This window comes from Biomphalaria glabrata, chromosome 1 (genome assembly GCF_947242115.1).
Source record: "Biomphalaria glabrata chromosome 1, xgBioGlab47.1, whole genome shotgun sequence".
Taxonomy (NCBI): Eukaryota; Metazoa; Mollusca; class Gastropoda; family Planorbidae; genus Biomphalaria; species Biomphalaria glabrata.
The window spans coordinates 36,682,037-36,701,476 of NC_074711.1; the positions used below are offsets into that span (position 1 = coordinate 36,682,037).

Here is a 19,440-nt window from a genome sequence, read left to right on the forward strand (position 1 = left end):
AAAAACTATTATAATTAAATATGCTAAATTAAGATTCAGATTACAACACTTATTTTATCTTTAATTAAATAATTACTACATTTTTTAAATTGTAAAATGACCAAATTGTAATCAATTGAAGGGAGACAGCCTAAAGTCGTGCGGTTTGCACTCTGGACTGTCGTTTGGATTGATTTATCGATGGTCCCGGGTTCAAACCCTGCCCGCTCCCATCACAGCGGGAGGTTGGGACTAGGAAGTAAATTATCTTCAACTCTGAAGGAACATCCGAAACATGTCAAACAAAACAAAACATGATACTGACTGTTATTGTGTGTAGTGTGATGAGTATGACTAAGATGCTATTATTAGAGTAAAGCTGCATATATTCAACAAGAAGTTTGAAGGCTGATAGAGAGAAGACTCGTGTGCAAGCTAGATGCCGAGGACAAATATTTGAACGAGTTGTAGAGATTGATGACTATCTTTTAACACCTTGTGATTCCATTGTATTTTGTATAACGTTACATTGACATTGATAGTCTGTAGAAAATTGTTAATAAGAAAAAAATTGAGTTTTTTGTGCGTGTCAGTTTAATGCACAAGCCTAGAAGGTTAAGACCACAGACTTATACATATTGTATCTAGACTGGACATGGAGATCTATAAAAACTACCAAAAATGTGATTTGTTTTTTTCAAAAAGTTGAAACAAAGCGTTGTTTTATAAAGTAGTTATAAGTAGTAAAGTCGTTTTTTCAACCCTAACCTATGTAACATATAATTTAATTCTTAAATCTAGATATAGTAATTGAACAGCAAAAAAAAAAAAAAAAGGAAAAAAAAAAGATTAATAGCCCATTCTAAAGAAAATCCGAGAAATGATTGTGCATTATTTCTAAACTTTGAAAAATAAAGATCATTACTTTTCTAAGACAGAAAAGATTGATTGGGGCGACTTCCATTAGAGCTTGAAAAAGAGTTACCTAGATATATATATAGGTCTGTGAATCGATCAATCGCGGATAAGAATTTGTTTCCGGTTTCCAGTCTAGATATATTATATAAGTCTGTGGTTAAGACTTTGCTGTCTGGAGAGACACAACTCACAAAGCTCAACGAGACTGACCAATGCCCGTGTGGACTCTTTTCAAATGTACTGACCAACATTTCCTCAACATTTTGGTGACATTAACATCCAAAGACTAAAAATAGCTTTTAATGATGTCTCTATTCAACAATGTTTTTCACATATTTAGGCTACATAAAAACAATATGTACTTGGATATTCATTTCAAATTTAATGATTTGTCTTACACGCCTCTAAAGGTTTCTAAATATTTTATTAAATTATTACACACATCGATTCCAATCTGTTTAAACACTAGTAGCGCAAATAGGTAGTTTTGTAGAAGCCAATCTCGCGTCTGACACTGCTGGTTAACAAACTATCTTACCATGCCTGATTTAGTCCGCTGATAGCGGTATCTACTGACTATTATGCTAAAGGACACTCCTACAGTCACTATGGCCACAGAGATCGAATAGAACATAGGACAGGCAGGGTTTTGTGTTGCCTTTAGGAGAGGCCCCATGAAGCTTGACACCAAGATAAAGTTTAACGGCCCCATAGTACCGACGCTGGATATCACCGATCCGTACGCAGCATCTGAACTGTTCCCGGATGATAGGTTGGTTTTGGAGGTAGCCGTGTGCTAAAAAAAAAAAAAAGAAAAAGAAATTTAAACAGAAAATAAAATTTTAAATAAAGCAAAACATTTATATAAAAATTACCTCATTTAAATTATTTGTTCAGAGTAGAAATATTATTTTTTTAAAGGAATACTCAAAATGATATATGATGGAAGACAAAAAGGTTAGAGTAAGTCTCACACAAAATAATAATAAATTTTAGGCTTTTGATAAAGACACTTTTACCTAAGAATATGTATTCAAGGATGATCAAAAATTAAATTTCATTGGTCATTTGTGTAGTTAATCTTAGATTTTCACACTTATGCCATTTTTTCTGACAGTTTTATTTTTTTAATACCATTAATGAGAACATAGAAACTTATTTTTTTCTGCTATAATTAATATAACATGATGCACTGTGTCAGATGCAGAATTTTGAGATTTAGTATTTTTTCAAAGCAATTTTTTAAACAAGAGTTGTTTAAGACATAAGACATTTACTGTAAACTATAGCTCTCGTATACCTCTGTCTGGTCGCCTTCGTCCAATCGCGTTGTCTCAGCAGCCAATATGTATGGTGTGGTAAAATAGACAGTCCGGAAAGCTCCGTTCACAATGATGGTCACGTAGAATGAAACGAGTGTTTTGGTCAGGACAAATGCCAGCAGTGAAGGCACCAGCAGCAACGATACAATCATGAACTCATACACCAGAGCTAGAAAAAAAAAACATAGCAGTAAACAACTTTACGATCAAGGCTCACATCATTTCCTAACTTTCCCAAATTCTTAATTTTCTTAAGATACTATCTCTGGTTACCTGTTTCTGAAGAAATTTTCTGGTGAACTGCATTATAGAGTAAAAATACGGACTGGAAAACAAAAGTCCCTATTGCAGCTGTCCTCATTCCACTGTCATATCTTTGTTTAGCTTCATCCTGTTGGGGCGCGTCACCTTTACCTTGATATACTCCCTCGGACACAAAATGGGTGAAATAAAGTTCGAATGAAATGCTCGTACTCGATGCGAAAAAGGCGAGCAGGCAAGACAGAAATACAAAATAGACTTTGTAAGATCTCCAAGGATTTTTTAGTTGGGAAATAAATCTTGCAAATAATCGGAAAACTGTGAAAGAGATTAGCTTAGCACATTTCGTTCTGGTTCCTTCATAAACTGATTTATACTCATAGAAATGATTTGATATAGGGCATAAAATCTGGTGCTCGTCATCGCTATAGTTATTCCATTGACTTAACGAGATTTCGATTTCTTTTTTTTTTGTCTTTGATGTTCAGATCGTGTTCAAATGTTATGGGTGCTTCAGATTGTACTGTTTTGAAATCTACATTTTCCGAAAGATCTACATTAACATTCTGAGTCTTTTGAAGAGCTGAACATGGAAATTTGGAATAGTTTAGCTTAGCATTGGTCTCGCTAGGATTTAATTGTTCAGAAGTTTTTTGACTGTTATACAGATGCTTCGTGTGCCTGTCTTCCTCATGACTACAGCCGCAGTTGTTTCTTTCTCCATCCTCCTTAGTCCGTGTATCGTATTGATGAAGCAAGTAACGACCGTAGATTAAAGTCGTTGGAAAAGTTATTACTACAGAGACCATGAGTAGAAAACTAAGAGCTATAGCTTTAAGTAGATTGGGGTCTGTTTCTTGCTCAGCGGTAAAGTTAAAGTCAGACAATCCAATGATGGATACTAGGCAACCTCCGAGACCTGACATTATAACACCAACCTGAAATTGACAAAATTTGTTAAGCAAAATAAAGAGAGGCACTTACTATACATAAAATACGTACTGGCTTGCTAAGAGTGTTAAATACATTTGATATATACATTGATATGCTTGTCATATTTATGCATTACTTTTTAACAATCATAATGTGAAATTTAAAATAAGAGACCCTAATTCTGCCACATTTCATAAGACTGTATAATATTTTGTTTTTAGTTCTGACAAGAGCTATATCAGAGCCAACTACACTTTGCAGATTACTGGTTCGTCCATGGTTCGGGCAGAAGCAGCAACAATCACAAGGGTGTACTGGACTGACGTTAATTTAACTCATTCTCTCCCGATTGATGACACAATTGTTGAATTAAATAATTTTTTTGGGTTCATAAACTTTAATAAGTGTTGTATAAAATAAAAGGCCATGCATAAACCGCTTGGTTACTTATCAAGGGACTCGGATTTAAGTTCCAACTTGAGTAGAGTTGTATTTGCTGAACGCATTTAGCAATCACGGGAACCTTATCATAGATAGCCCCTCGTTTCATAGGTCACAAAAAGGGATAGGACCATAGCGCACTGAGCATGCTTTAGCATGAAAGATGCGCAATAGAAAACAAAATGTGTATTCAATTAAATTAATTAAAACTATTAGACTTTGATAGGGCAAGAGAGTGGCAAAAATATCCACGGCATTAAATTGATAGTGGTGTACCATGCTGTTTGTTAAAATAGAAGAAAACCCTGATTATTATAAAGAGACAAAAGCTGGTTCGGTCATATTGTTAGAAACGTCTCTCCTTTCAAAATTATCCTTCTCAAGATGCAGAAGGTATGTAATTACAAAGAAGGCTAGATGTACGACCTAAAACAATGTTTGGCCAATCTTTTGATTTTCTACAAAGAATATTTATATTCAAACAAATTTATAAATTTATTCGGTTATTGTAGTACATATTTTCATATAATACACAAAAAAAAAAGGAAAAGAAAAAGTAAAAAAAAATATGTGCACTCGGTGAGATTAGAACCGACTACGTTAAGCTCTAAAAGCCGACACTTTACTCAAATGCCACACGGTTGATAAAAAACTATAAAAATTAAGTTTTTAGAAACATACTACTTAAATTCGCCTTTCGAGAGATAAATCTACAAAATGTTATCTGCTATATTTTACAAATATTTCTTCAAAGTTTTACAATTTATTTGAATCAAAACAAGTTATTGTGACAAGTCAAAAACTCGCTGTCAGAGTCACTCAAATTTATCACAGCATTAATTATTATTTTTCATTATTTACTTATTTTATTTTAATTATTTCCTCACCCTACCCCCAAATTCTTCACCCGCACTACCTTTTCCTCTCCAGGCTAGACTTAGTTGACCACATTGGAGATAGCTAGGCCACGTCTTTCGATTTATCTTCCCTTGACCGGGGCAAAGATACACCCAGACTTTTTGATCTTATCGGCAGGATGTGGACACCACCTTGTGTGGAATGCAAGTCAATCCTCCCCCCCCCCTTTCTCATACATCTCTCTTTGATCAAGGAGATTACTCGAGTCAAAGTGCCTCTCGACGTACCAATGTGCGACTCCCATCTCAAGTCTAATTCACCCACGTGTAAGATAATTCTAAGCCTAGGACATTTCCTGTTTCCGCCCACATTTCCCAGGCCTATATAAAGTAGATCCAAATCAAATCAGACACTCTTATTTCTCTATCGCTGAGCAATCGAGTCTGGACTACTTCATTTATTCTTACTCCTAGAGGAATACCTGGTGGTAAGCCGAACTTAATCACAAGTTCCATCTTAATTACTTTTGTGCTATTTCCATTGGATATTATCGTGTGTATTTTGCTTAGTTCATTTATATTTAATTAGTGCATTGTGTATTTCTCACTGGCGTAAGTAGAAAACATAAACATGTTCCATGTATTTATTAGTGTACTGCATTACCCTATTAATGCTACGTTGCTCAATTGATAGTTGATGCAACTATGTATATATTTGTACATCTTATTTTATTTCCTTTATCTCGGTTGGCCGCCTTGATAATTTTACTAGCGCACTGATACTGCGTCTAGAAAAGAGATATGAATTATCTCCCCTGTAATGAATTATCTCCCCTGTAGTCATTCTACTCTGACTAGAGTTGCACCGCTTGAACGGACACCCTCTCCATTCAAGCGCGCTCCATTGTTCTCGACCGACGGTCATATGTAAACAAACCGTCTTGGTCGCTGACCACCGCCCAATTCAAACCCCCCTCCCCTTTCTTTCTCTATCCACCTGTGTTGTTTATTTGAGATTATTATCTCCCCTTATATGTACATGTTTATATTATTATTATTTTCCCTTTTTATGTACATTTTATATTGCTACTATCTGCCATCTGTTTTCCAAATCCCATTTGTCATCTCCTCATTGTGCTCTAAAGCAATTTCAAAAATCTGACGAATGCACCTCAGTCGAGGGCATCGATAAGATGCATGAGAGACATGTCCTAACTTGTCTTTATTTATCCGCAGCCTCCCTCAGGTGTCTGCCTATTTATGTGCTTAGTGCTATTCGGCACTGCACTTACCTACTGAGATCTTCAATTTGATCTTCTCAATTTGAACAATAAATTTCTTTAAACATGCACTTAGATGGATATTTTCAATGTCAGTTGGTGAGTTTTTCATTTTTAATTTTTATATTCAAAACCCAAAATTACAAAAACAACATAATTTGCAAACTAGAAAACATAAGAAATGGAAAGAGCATCCATTTCTCTTTAATTCTATATCAAGTTTATTATTTTCCAATAATAATTTAAAAAGTTATACAAGTTATATCGAAGCAAAGTAGCGCACTCTGAAATGGCGGAAAAATTAATTCCGTCCAAAAGTGGCAAATAATTCCGAATTGATTCCGGAGCCAAAGAGGTTAACTCTACTACCTTGCCCGCCTATTCGACAGCCCACCTGCCGACTTATTAGGTGCGACGTCCCAATAGACCCAGATCTGTGAGACGTCATAGCTACGCCAACCCCCTGCAACTCACTGGACATATCCTGCTCATTACGCTGCCCACGGCAGATCAGCTCTGCCCGCAATAACCTCGTGCCCACGGTAGCCGGCCACCCGCCCTACTGTGCCCACTACAGATATCAGAACTTTGGATTGAAACTCCACAAGAACTGAATCTCCGGCGTCCCTCTATCCGCTAGAGCGCCACCTCCAGCTGCAGAACCTCAAGCCAGGAACACAGCCAGCTGCGACATCAACAGGACAACCAGCTAAGTCAGAGGACAAAGTGACAACATACTCTCTTATTAAGTGCAAGAGTGATGATTAAATCTAGTATTGTTTAGAGATAGATGCAAACCCTCCCCCTTTTTATTCTTATATGTATATTTATGTAAATAAATATTCTTCATTTTTAACTTTTGTATCTATCTTTCATTGCTTGTCTCGTTGCGTGTCTGCTCCCGATTCATATGCTGATAGGTTGGTGTGTGATAGCTTTAAAAATAATCATCCCCTAGACATTAAACGCGCCAAACACTCGTCACATTTCCTCACCTGTCACAGTTATATAATTTAAAACAGTAGTTGTGAAAAAAAAGATTAAATTTATAGTTTTATAAGTTTGACCTTTAAAATGGTTAATCTAGTGATATTTATATGAATTAAAAAAAAGATTTAATGTATTTTCAGCAGTTGTCATTCTTTGACGATGACCCTTCCATCTTTTAATTCGTAGTACAACGACATAGAGAACTCTAAAGACTTTTTATGAACAATTTTTTGCATTTTTTTGTTGTGAAAAATTCTTCTTTTTAAATAAAAATTTAAAATAGCATAACATATATAGAATTTCTTTACAATTCTGTATTTAAAAAGTTTACAAAACAAATTTCTATTTAGATATATATTTTCAATTAAAATTTAAAATTTTTAAACTGGTACATTTCAATGAAATACCAGTACTACATTGAATATCTTTTTTATATAGTTTTAGGTGATAAAAACCACATCATAGACGATGGAGATACACAAATTTAAATATGTTCTTTAACTTTTGGTCTCTCTATGTCATTCTCTCATCTTTGGTTATAAAAGAAGCAATTGTGTAAACATGCAAACAATTAACTTTGTCCAAGTTAAACCAATTTTAGATAAAACACGTTAAGATTTTAAAGCCAGTCCTAAAAATTTGTAAGTCTTAGACGAGCTTCCCATGCAGCAGAAGCGAGGCGAAGGCGACGTGGGTGATCGCATTGCGCACAGACATGGAGAGTACCAATAGCAATGCAGGCTAGGTCAAGGCATTCAACAAAAAATGGTTACAACACATAATACATGCAAAATGGCCAAAAACTATCTAACTAAAGTCTATAGAAAACAACTTAACAAAAAAAAACAACAAAAAAACACAATTGAACAGGCAATCAAAAGAGGCAAACGGGATTGGATTGATATGACTATTCCAAGATCAAAGGAAAATATTGCAAATCAGGCTTTAAACTGGAACCTACAGGGAAAGATTTAGGCTGTGAGATCAATGGAGGAGATCAACAAAACAAAAAGCCAAGAAGACAGAATATACATGGAACCTAATGAAACTGCCCAGAACAGAGGACACAGGCATTATGCTTTACTGGTAGTCGTAAGGATTAAGTCAAATAAGTTAAGTGAATGCAATAAAACGTTTAAAAATACTATACGGAGGAACACAGGTACTCTCGATGTTTGTAATTCGTTTTTACACAAAAGGTCTGTTTACATTTAATCGAATCTATGGTACATTATCTTATTACATATCAAATTATATTATTTTGTACAATGTTAAATTTTCCTAAAAATTTGTGTATATTTCGTGATTGGATTAGAAAAAGCGTAATAAAGGTTTAAGCGGTATGATAACACATACTTAAACACGAAAATAAAACAGATCAAAGAATAAAAAAAATGGATTTAATAACGTCTTTAAAATCGAGCTGCAGCGGGAAATCGGGCCAAAAAAATATTCCCGAAAAAATAATACTAATACAATGTCTGATACATGAATTAGAGAGGCACTCACCGACAGAACTTTAGAGTGTTGTGATTTATGCACACATTCTAGCATGTAGCTTCTAATGTTTGGGGAACCAGTGTCGAAACCATAATCTATAAAGACAAAAGTTGCCACTGCCAAGACACTGGTGAGTCTGGAGAGAGGATCATCTTGAAACATGTACTCTGAAAGTTATGCGTCACTTGTAGTTAGTATGAATAGAAAGCATTGTCATAAATTAAGACAAAATTAAAAAGTGATCTAGAGATATTTTTATGGAAACGACTGGGAAAAAAATGAGAGGAATCGAGTTAAAGTTTGATTAACTTGTAAGCGTTAACCTCTAACATCTAACCCTTACCAAAGACAGGGTGATTCATATTATTACTTTTAAAAACAAAATTGAAGATATTTCGTCTAATTTGTTTAACTTACCAGGATCTAAAAGTATTTGGCTATTGGTCTCATTTAAACTTGTTTCGTTAACAAAATATTCGACATTTTGATTCTGGCAGGTTTGATTCCACGCAGACAGACTGGGATGGCTATTGTCATAGTTGTGTAAAACCAGCAATTTGATGATAAACCCAACAAAAATGCAACATGATCCTAAAAGGATACAACAGCCACTGCCGATTACCAGAAGAGTCTTCCTTCGCAATCGATTGCCTTTATCTCCAAATCTACCCATCAACGGGATTGAAATGAAACCAATAATTCCAGAAATGACCCCCGACAGTGACACATACTCCAAGGGAACCCCAAGAAGCTTCTCCCACGTGACCATGTAGATGAGCTCGTTCGTGATGACCACCTCTTGAGCAAAAAGAGCTGCGCAGATAATGAGAAGATGCCAAGGTCGAAGTTGGTAGATTTCGCTATCAGCGGCCTGCGACGCTTGAGTGGACGATACACTTCCATAAGACATTTTTTCAGTCTTTTCTAAGAGTTTAAATCTAAAAAGATAGTTAAAAAGAAAGTTAAGTCAAATGGTCGTTGTGCTCGAATACAAGCCTTATTATTATAATGAAATTTAACGACACGCTTTCTTTCTCTTTATTTCTCTCAAGTCCCCCTCCCTTTTTTTTTAAACCTGCGCATCGTAATTTTTCCGGCATAAACTTTTGACTTGATTTGGAAAAATACGCCTTATAACGCCACCCAAACATATACATGCACATATGATTTTGTCCCTTGAATTCTAGTATCACTTTTTATTATCAGCTCCCCCTCCCAGCCCACTACATAAACGTTAGTGCTGCGTACAATCGTATTTCAATTCTTTCTGTCAGATTGATGTAATCAACTTTAAGTTCCTCTAGGATAAAGAAAATTATACAAATAGAGTCTCCACTTAGAGGCATTTTTTCCACTAAGGACTATTGGGAAGAAAATATAATCTTTATTTGCGTGGATGATAAACTAAAGTAAAAAGTCGCATTGACTGACAAATATATATGATATTCTTACTATTGTTGTTTTGCAGCATATGATTTACTGATGTTACATCAAAATTAATTGCAAGCACAGTTTTAACATTGTAGTAGTAATTTTTTTTGCCTCATCTGTAAAAATCTGTCCTCCTCCTATGAATGTACATGCATTTGATAAAATAAGGTTTTACCTGCCCTCAAGATGTTATATTTAACAAGAAGTTAAAACCAAAGTAGGTTTAAGAAATATAATTAAAACGAGGTTACAAAGACAGTTTTGTGTGGAAACACAAACTCAAAATCGGCCCCCGAAGTGGTCCACCCAGGCAGGTAAAAAGGCAGGTTTCAATATTTTCAGAAAGAACATCATAATGAAATTCTATCAAAGACAAATGACAGAGATGAATGGAGAAAGAAGGTTGACATACCTTGTGTGGTGCCCCCATGGGCGAAGCCATGAATTTTTTTCGGGGGGGGGGGGTTTGGGGAGATTTTTTCTCCCCCGCCCGCCAAATATATATATATATATATATATATATATATATATATATATATATATATATATATATATATATATATATATATATATATATATATATATATATATATACATATTGTTATAAACCTGGTGGTGGCACAGATGGGGGTAGTGGTGTGAGTGTAGTCAGCCGACGCAAATCGCCCCAGGCCAGCGCTAGACGAGCGGTCAACCGTGACGAGTTACGACGATCAGCCGAGTCGAATGTCAACAGGACAGTTCGGGAAGGATCGCCGTCGTGAACAGAGCTCAGGGGCGTCACGAAAGTTGTAGTCATCTGACCACATAGAAACGTCGAGCGGCGTTCTGTCCGGTTCGAGAAGGCCAGTAGGGACCCTATATAAGAGCGGAGGTGTCGCAGTCAAGACGGTCGAGAAAAGGGGCTCAATACAGCAAGGTTCACGAGAGACGGTTCACGACAGGGGCTCAGAACACGGTCAACTACAGCACAGTTCAACGGTGTGGTTCTGTACGGAGCATTACGACGGTTCAGTGCGGAGTACTGTCAAGTACAGTTGAGACGACTGGCGTCTTGATCTTGGTCAGCGATCGAGTCCGACACAACGAGCCTAGTGCGTGAAGTCAGTCCTGAACTGTTGAACCCAGTGCAAGCCCGGAACGAGACAGAGAGGCCAGTGCAAGAGTTGATACGGCGGTACGGTGTTTATCGGAGAGATATTTGTACAGTGTAAGTGTAGCCAATTGTACAGTATTGGCTGTTATTTATTCAACCATTAAAGTGTTACGTTATTTTGGAGCCCTGAGTTGTCAAGTTCTTTAAGTTGGTGGTGTATGGTGCAGTTTGCAGCGAGTCTGGATAGTGAGATTCGTAACAAAATAAATAAATAAATAAATAAATATATATATATATATATATATATATATATATATATATATATATATATATATATATATATATATATATATATATATATATAATTAAACTTCATTACATGCTGACCCTTTATTCTTTCGGAAGACGTTTATTGTACCGTAGAATAGGTTCTTGCTGAAGTTAGTCAAAAAAAAAAATGGCTAAGTCCAACTCTCTCTTCAACGAATAAAATAATCAACCTCACAGGTTGAACAGACGATCACGAATTGTGGCAGTAGTGTATATCATCACTCGTGTGTATATCTAGTAGATTCTAAACTCAGCAACATTGACATTGAAGCAAAACTGTCGACTGTAAGGGCACAACTTCTGCTTAACGTGCAGGCAAGTACTGAAGTAAATCTCAATCAATTCAGGCAGACGTATGAATCAAGCAGGCGACGAATCTCTAGTGGCGAGTCTCTAATAAAGAATTTTGTTTCTTCTGACCTCAGAGTCTGACTCGTTGCTCGTTCTGACGTTCTTCGTTCTGGCGTCGGAGTCGCCAAAATAATGGCGTGGCGTTCTTCGATCTCGTCTCGGGGTCGTCAAAATAATGTTGTGGGCTAATCTAATCTGACTTCGATTCTACCTTAATTATTACTTCTAATTAGCCACAGAACATTACAAGTTAAAAATATACTTTATAACGACTTTCACTTCTTTAAAATGAGACCATTTATTTATCACTGTTAAATCCGTCCAGTCTTCCTAAACATGGCTACTTCTAATTAACATCTAAAATAAACTACTTCTATACTATCGTCATGTTGCTCTCTTGTTCGTCTAAGTCTACTACGTCATTAGTCTGTCGTACTACGTCACTACTTTTACCGTCGCTAAAACAATACACAAAATATTTGTCTAACAAAACTAACCTACTCTCTAATCTAGTACATAACACTATTAAAAAGTTTTATTTCAAAAACCTAATGTGCTATTCTGACTGATTTAGATTCTCCCACGCCTTTCGCACATTGGGCGGAAAGCTGTTTCCACAAAAATCTGTCACCAGCAATGTCTGAAGCCTCTTCCCACCTGCTCTGAGGACCTCCATGAAAATGTGGCGCCAAGTTGAACTATGATGTCCCTGTTTGCACTTTCTTCGTAATGGCCTCCATGTCATCGCAACTCTTATAATGCGTAATTCATTTTGTCGGAGAACATGTCCCGCTAACCTCACAACCTTAATAAGGGGTCGATTCCCAGTTCGGCATAGCATTTCCTTGATTGAAATTCGATCTCTATAACTGACTGCTAAAATCCGTCTTAGCCATCTTTATTGAGCTACGTTTAGTCTTTTTCAATTTCGGCAGATGACTATTCACTGCACTTTAGGAATGGAGCCCCGCCACTGGTAGAATTTGCAACCTGTCATGGCTAAGCTCTTGGACTGTAGTTTGCTTTAGATTTTATATAGAAAAGGGAAGTTTTATCGTCAAAAATCATCTGTTGGAGGTTTTAAACTAAAAAATCACTGGAGTTTTTTTTTTTTTACAAATTCAAAACCCCATTTAGTTACTGCTCATAGAAATAGGTGACTGTACTTTGATTTAGAATAATATTGAAGAGGGTTTTTTTAACCTCATAACTCTCTGTAGTGAGATTTTAAACTCAAAACCATCTGGTTTAAAACTTTAAAAAAATACTTTTTTATATTGAAGTGGCATTTTTTAGCATCAAACCCCGCTGAAGGGGCGTTTAAACTCAAAACCCTCTTTGGCTGCGCTCATAGCATTTTGAGTGTGTAATTTGCTTTTTTTTTTAATAGAAGAGGTATTTTTTAGCTTAAAACCCCGTTGAAGGGGGATTTAAACTTAAAACCCCTTTGGTCACGCTCAAAGAAATTTGAGTTTGTAATTTGCTTTTTTTTTATATTGAAGATGTATATTTTTAGCTTCAAACCCCGCTGAAAGAGGGTTTAAACTCAAAACACCTTTGGCTACGCTCATAGCATTTTGAGTGTGTAATTTGCTTTTTTATATTAGGGAGTGGGGTTTTATCGTTAATTTCGGAGAGGTTTTAAAATCAAAGTCTTCCTTAGCTATGCTCTTGGACTTTGGGGATTGTCGTTTGCATTATTTGTTTTCGTTTTGTTTTAGAGAAGAAGGAGATTTTACTACAAAACACCCTTGGCTGCTCTTGGGCAAGTGATAGTTAAGTATTAAAACTCACCTAAAAGAAACAAAATCAAAGCAAAAAATCAGTCAGTAAATTACGTCCCCCCCCCTTGCGTGGATAGGTGAAAAAGAATGTGAAGTTAAATATGAACCTGGCCTAACTGATCTAATTGTTTAGTAAAGGATCAATGTCTGTGTAGGGCATTATAGAACACGCGATAATATGAAAAACTACTTATTAATTGTTGTTTTAAATTATGTCTAACTAATATGCATACTAAATAGATGTTTTTTTTTTTGTTTTTTTTTTAAAGTATACATTTTTGTGTGTAAATGTAGTGAATAGTATAACAGAACTTACTTAGCTTACCAATAAAATTTACAAAAAATCTAAAACGTTTACATATATATAACGAAGATATGATCAATCATAGTCTCCCCTTCCAAAGCACCACCTGTGTTTGTTACTATTAATAGTAAATAGTTGTAAAAATTGTGTAATTTTATGAAAAAACTGCTTGCATAAGTGATTTAAAAAATTAGATTTTTCGTTTCCAGAAATGAAAAAAGTAACCTTAGCATCAGAAGTTTGAATGGTCTAAAATATTATGATGTCGGATTTCCACTATCTTTTCTAGTTTACGAGATCTAAACTATATAAAATACATTCAATTTGACAAATGTTTTATTGAAAGTCTTACAGAACTTACCTTGTTGCTTCGATGATAAATTTTTGAACTAAAAATAATTGGAGGAGGGTTAACAGAGGCGTCTTCAGTATTGATGACACCTGATGCGTAATTATCCAACCCACTTACCCTATCTATTACGTTTTTTTTTTTAGCATTGTGTTCAGTGAACAGTTGACAGCTGGTTTTATTGTAGACCTATTATGAATGTTGATTTCGTTATAAAATATGTATTATACGGATAATTTATTGATCAGAATACTAGATCTATTTTTCTAACGAGCTGCCTGAATGTGTGTTTGTGGCAGCTGCTTTAGACTATCGTCACTATGGTAACGAGTTTGATCTCTGCCCGTTGTCATTCCTTGATAAAGATTTGATCTAGGAACTATTTTAATTTCATTGAACCCCTTCGAACCACGATTGCTGAAGGCCACTGCTAACGAAGTCACAAGAGAAGTAGTTTTGTGTACAACTAACATAATTAATCAGAGTTTTAAAGAAGCTCCTATTTTTTTGTTTTGAATTTTTTTTATAGTTGCAATAATTATTTCAAAAGTTTGTTGTACAGTGCTGCGGGCTACTAGTGACATTTCATAAGGATCACAATTGGTATAAACAAATGTTAACGAAAAGATCTATTCATACAAATACTGAACAGAGGTCATACACAATTATGTACGTGTTGAATATTATGTTTCTGTTGCGAAATAGTACTAATTATACATTTTTGAATTAGCGTCTGTATTTATAAGATAAGATAAGAGGTCCCATCATATATAACAACATCTTCTATTACCATGAAAAAACTCTTCATTTGTTCAAGGTGTGTGTGAGCTCGTTCTGGACATGCATTTCGAGAAGGGATATAACCATGGGAAATACTTCATTCCTCACTCATCTTCGCATTCGAAGACTAGCCTTATTATAGCGATTTTCCTAAAAATTTGACAATTTATGTCAAGTGATAAGCAAGGATGGGGGAGGTCTCCAAAATAAAAAGTTCAACCCTCCTTTGAGGTAAAAAAAAACAATAAAAAAACTAAAGCAAAAATAGTCATTAATTTCCTTAATCATAGCGAAGGCCTTTCTCTTCCACTAAAAACAATAGCGAAACTAGTCAGCCAATTCCATTCGCATATACGAGGTTTTGTGCTTACCCGTCCAATAAACAAACGGAAGCAAAACTACAGTCATCATATTCCATGAGCGTAGCTAAAAGCTGTTTTTGAGTTTCAATTCTCTTCCAATAAAAAAAAAAATAAAGCAAAACTACAGTTTCCACAAATGTGTAGCAATAGATGGTTTTATGGATCAGCCCCCACCCCTTTTCAATAATATATATAACATTTCAATTGGTTTTAATACCAGTCGCTGGGATCCTTTAATACAGTAAATATTCAAGAATTCATGACATGCAATTAGTGTGTTCGACACTGGGCAGGGTGATCATCATGTAGTCTACATTGAGATAACTAGTTTTGTCTCTTTATTGTTCAAGAATTTAAGGTTTATAATTATGTCACCTTTTTAAAGTGTAGAAACATATATATCAAATAGCCAAAATACATTCATCACAGGCATTACATAGCTCTTCAAAAAATTGTTGAATGAAGTTATGATGAGGGCAGGGAATTATCCAGACAAAACGTATTATGCTTATAGCCTTCCCACAATTCATGTAGATGAATTCATTCTTGAACAATATGTATGAGGATTTACGGTAAACTATTTTTGTAACACAACTGTTGAACATCAGACAAAAACAACAACAACACTTTTTAAAATTATATCTTTTTATTTTTAATGATCGCATGTTGAATGGCAAGTGTTCCTGCGAAATTGACATGCATGTGAATGATGACATCACCGAAAGATTATTTCAATTCAATTGTAATTTAAAACAAGTTTCAACATAAACTTTTAAAGCACAATAAACTGTTACTCTCTAAATATGTTAAATTTATAATAACATAAGCTACACCGAGACTCTAAAAAAATTACGTTAAATTAAGACTATGAAATATGCCACATTGATGCTTATATAACATTAGCCACATTGAGACTTATTTATGTAGCCACATATGCTACATTAAGGGTCAATTTCACATACGCCCTGGGTCTGTGTACATTGAGGCTTGTATTAAAATATTAACAACACTTTTATGTACATATTTATAAACGTTTAACGATTTAAACATCTAATAAATTGTTTTTCATTACGTTTTAACCATGATGCCCACCGTAACCCCCACGGCCCCCATAACCCCCACGACCCATGTGGCCTCCACCGCCTCGACCACCATACCCACCGTAGCCGCCTCGTCCTCCGTGGCCTCCGCCTCCATGACCTCCTCGACCACCATGACCTCCGCCCCCGTGACCTCCACGACCACCATGACCTCCGCCCCCGTGACCTCCGCCCCCGTGACGGCCACGCCCTCCGTAGCCCATGCGTCCGTGACCACCACGACCTCCGTATCCTCCGCCCCTGTAAGCTCCGAGGCCGTGACCACCTCGTCCTCCGTAGCCGCCATATCCGCCATGCTGAGGCTCACACATCACTTCACTGATGGCTACAACTGCAAATGAGACAGAACAACTTCGATGATCACTTAATTATTGCGACGCACACATATTACAAATATAGCGACACAACAGTTAGGCATCTATCTAGACTAACTATGGCTCTATCACATATTATAAATATAGCGACACAGCAGTTAGGCATATATCTAGACTAACTATGGCTCCATCACATATTACAAATATAGCGACACAACAGTTAGGCATCTATCTAGACTAACTATGGCTCTATCACATATTATAAATATAGCGACACAGCAGTTAGGCATATATCTAGACTAACTATGGCTCCATCACATATTACAAATATAGCGACACAGCAGTTAGGCATATATCTAGACTAACTATGGCTCCATCACATATTACAAATATAGCGACACAGCAGTTAGGCATATATCTAGACTCTAGACTAACTATGGCTCCATCACATATTACAAATATAGCGACACAGCAGTTAGGCATATATCTAGACTAACTATAGCTCTATCACATATTACAAATATAGCGACATAGCAGTTAGGCATATATCTAGACTAACTATGGCTCTATCTGTGATTCTACAAAGAACAACTGGACAACATACAAATAATACAAACAGAAGTTTCAGTGAGTGGCTAGCAATTAAGCTGTAAACGTTAATGAAAGTCAGCAGTCTGGATAGTCGGCTGTGTTACAATTGTTGATGAAGGTGGGTATTGCGAGGTGGGACGGGACTAGGTGGGTCATGTGACCGTTGACCTCTATGTGGCAAGCCAGAGATCAAGATCATTTTTTATCTGGATGGTCAACTGGTTTGTTCGCTTGATACTGTGTTGGTGTTAGGCGGATTCGTCGAACATTTAATTTACTCTTTTCTCTCACTAAAATGTAATCCCTATTCCTGCCTTTGTGCATGTAATCTGAATGCAACATTCCTTATTAGAGCCCTTAGCTTTACGCTTGCAGTTTTATTATCGCCAACAAATTATTCTCTAATGTTAAGGAAGACAATTCTATCCCATAGATGACAGATTTTCTATTGAATACATAGGCTACGTCCCATGCAATATTAACTTTCATTTTCACAAATGATCATCAGTTGAGATAGTGTTTTGTAGTTGAGAATGAAATATTCATGCTTTGTATTTCTAGGAAATATTGACGTTCTTCTGTGTATTTTTCCCAGCACAGGGTAAAAGCAAGCCATGTTACACATCGCGTCATTCTTGGTGTTAAATAAGCAGAAACAAAACAAGAGGAGCTTATTATTTAATCCTTCCAAATTCTTCAAATACTTTAAAAGTTTTTCCATTTAAAGGGTTGCTCAGCAGGTAGATGTGACGTACTCTAACGATGCTTTGTTTGTCCAGTTATTTAATCATTTTGTGTCATGTCAAAAATCTTAATCACTTTTTATAATTTTAAAGAGAAACGTTGATTTATTTTGCTAGAGGTAAATTTTCTTGTTGGCATTGAATGTAAATGATTTACCTGTTAGAAGTGCTACGATGGTCATGTAGTACCGAGACAGTGGGTATTAGATGACTAACCCTATACTGTTATCTTGGCTTCCTGGACGTGCAGTTTGCGCGGTGGACTGTCGTTCGGATGTGTCGATGGTCCCGGGTTCAAACCCTGCCCGCTCCCATCCTCCGTCGTCCTGGTCGGGACTAGAAAGTTAATTATCTTCGACTCGATATATATATTGTTAGGCGCTTCCGCACTGTGTACTGTGCAGTTAATTCAAACGGAGGTAACACTCAAAAAATGAAATCAAATAACCCAGGCGAGAGGCCAATAAGATACGTTAGTCCACTTTGATAGCGAATGTTAAATAAGTTTGATAATAACAAAGGGAACCGTCGAATGTCGTCAAGCTAAATCTCTACGTTCACAAAAAGCTGTCCCTCTCTAAAGCAGTCAAAAGTAGTCTGTTTACATCTGTTTATAGTTCGCTATTCTTTCTCCAAACCTATATGATACTAAATAAAATGAAATACATGCAACTTACACAAACAGAAACATATGGCGAGAACGCAAAGCTTCATTTTTGCTGAGTTTCTTGATGATCCCTGGTTTCAGCAGCCACGGAAACTTTAGGCACTAATAATTGTGTGCACAATATTATTTTTTATTTCTGATATAGGCTAATCAGACATTTTCGTTAGACACATGGCAGAAGTTTTAACCGAGTCAAAAGTTATAAGTTTAGTTAGGAACCTGAGTTCTTTTTATAACCGAAGTCAAGAAAAGGGAAGTAAATATGTATTTGCTGCATGTCACAGTGACTGATAGGAGCCAATGGATGTCAATTGACTTGAGCAATCAATGCAGTGCAATAGAGGTAATGACAGGTGTGTCTCAAGAAGGACAACTACTGTCCACCACTTGTTGGACAAAGTGCGTCTCTAACAATCGACCAGGTAACATTGTTCTGTAACACATTAACCTTTGAACTGTGCACGCGCTGTGTCGTTTAATTTAGTTCATTGTCTTTTGGAATGTGTTGTGTGATAGACGGTTGACAACGAGGCTTGATGACTGAATCATAAGGGCACGTACAAATGTAGACTACTTCTTATGTTGACAATTACTAACAGAAAAAACTTGGGTACCCTCTTTCATTTTCCCTCAAACAAGAAAATTATGACAAACTGGTCGTGAAAAATAAACAGTAACATATTTATCATTTGAACCCCCCCACCCCCGCCCCGGCGAAATGAAAATCCCCCCCCCCCGGCGGGGTGTCGGAGTTTAG

General features: G+C 36.2%; 2 protein-coding genes across 2 annotated transcripts; both read right to left on the reverse strand.

Annotated features, from left to right (window-relative positions):
• Nucleotides 1-814: 814 nt before the first annotated feature.
• Nucleotides 815-14,266, reverse strand: LOC106063456 (uncharacterized). The gene is made up of 6 exons (XM_056034653.1): nucleotides 14,139-14,266; nucleotides 8,899-9,419; nucleotides 8,491-8,648; nucleotides 2,493-3,418; nucleotides 2,198-2,388; nucleotides 815-1,693 (listed from the first exon to the last, which is right to left on the reverse strand). Exons 2-4 carry the CDS (start codon nucleotides 9,389-9,391, stop codon nucleotides 2,912-2,914), a joined length of 1,158 nt encoding a protein of 385 aa, XP_055890628.1. The 5' UTR covers nucleotides 9,392-9,419; nucleotides 14,139-14,266; the 3' UTR covers nucleotides 815-1,693; nucleotides 2,198-2,388; nucleotides 2,493-2,911.
• A 1,637-nt stretch (nucleotides 14,267-15,903) lies between these two features.
• Nucleotides 15,904-19,278, reverse strand: LOC106071508 (uncharacterized). Its single transcript, XM_013231632.2, has 2 exons — nucleotides 18,694-19,278; nucleotides 15,904-16,699 (listed from the first exon to the last, which is right to left on the reverse strand). Exons 1-2 carry the CDS (start codon nucleotides 18,728-18,730, stop codon nucleotides 16,344-16,346), a joined length of 393 nt encoding a protein of 130 aa, XP_013087086.2. The 5' UTR covers nucleotides 18,731-19,278; the 3' UTR covers nucleotides 15,904-16,343.
• Between the last annotated feature and the right edge of the window lie 162 nt (nucleotides 19,279-19,440).

Excerpts from the sequence above, each read along its gene's own strand:
- LOC106071508 (XM_013231632.2), bottom strand. The coding sequence starts at position 18,730 with ATGAAGCTTTGCGTTCTCGCCATATGTTTCTGTTTGT. Across the intron at positions 16,700-18,693 it reads CGCCATATGTTTCTGTTTGT|TTGTAGCCATCAGTGAAGTG; the intron begins GTAAGTTGCATG and ends TCTCATTTGCAG.
- LOC106063456 (XM_056034653.1), bottom strand. The coding sequence starts at position 9,391 with ATGTCTTATGGAAGTGTATCGTCCACTCAAGCGTCGCAGGCCGCTGAT. Across the intron at positions 8,649-8,898 it reads CCAAATACTTTTAGATCCTG|AGTACATGTTTCAAGATGAT; the intron begins GTAAGTTAAACA and ends CATAACTTTCAG. Across the intron at positions 3,419-8,490 it reads AACACTCTAAAGTTCTGTCG|GTTGGTGTTATAATGTCAGG; the intron begins GTGAGTGCCTCT and ends TGTCAATTTCAG.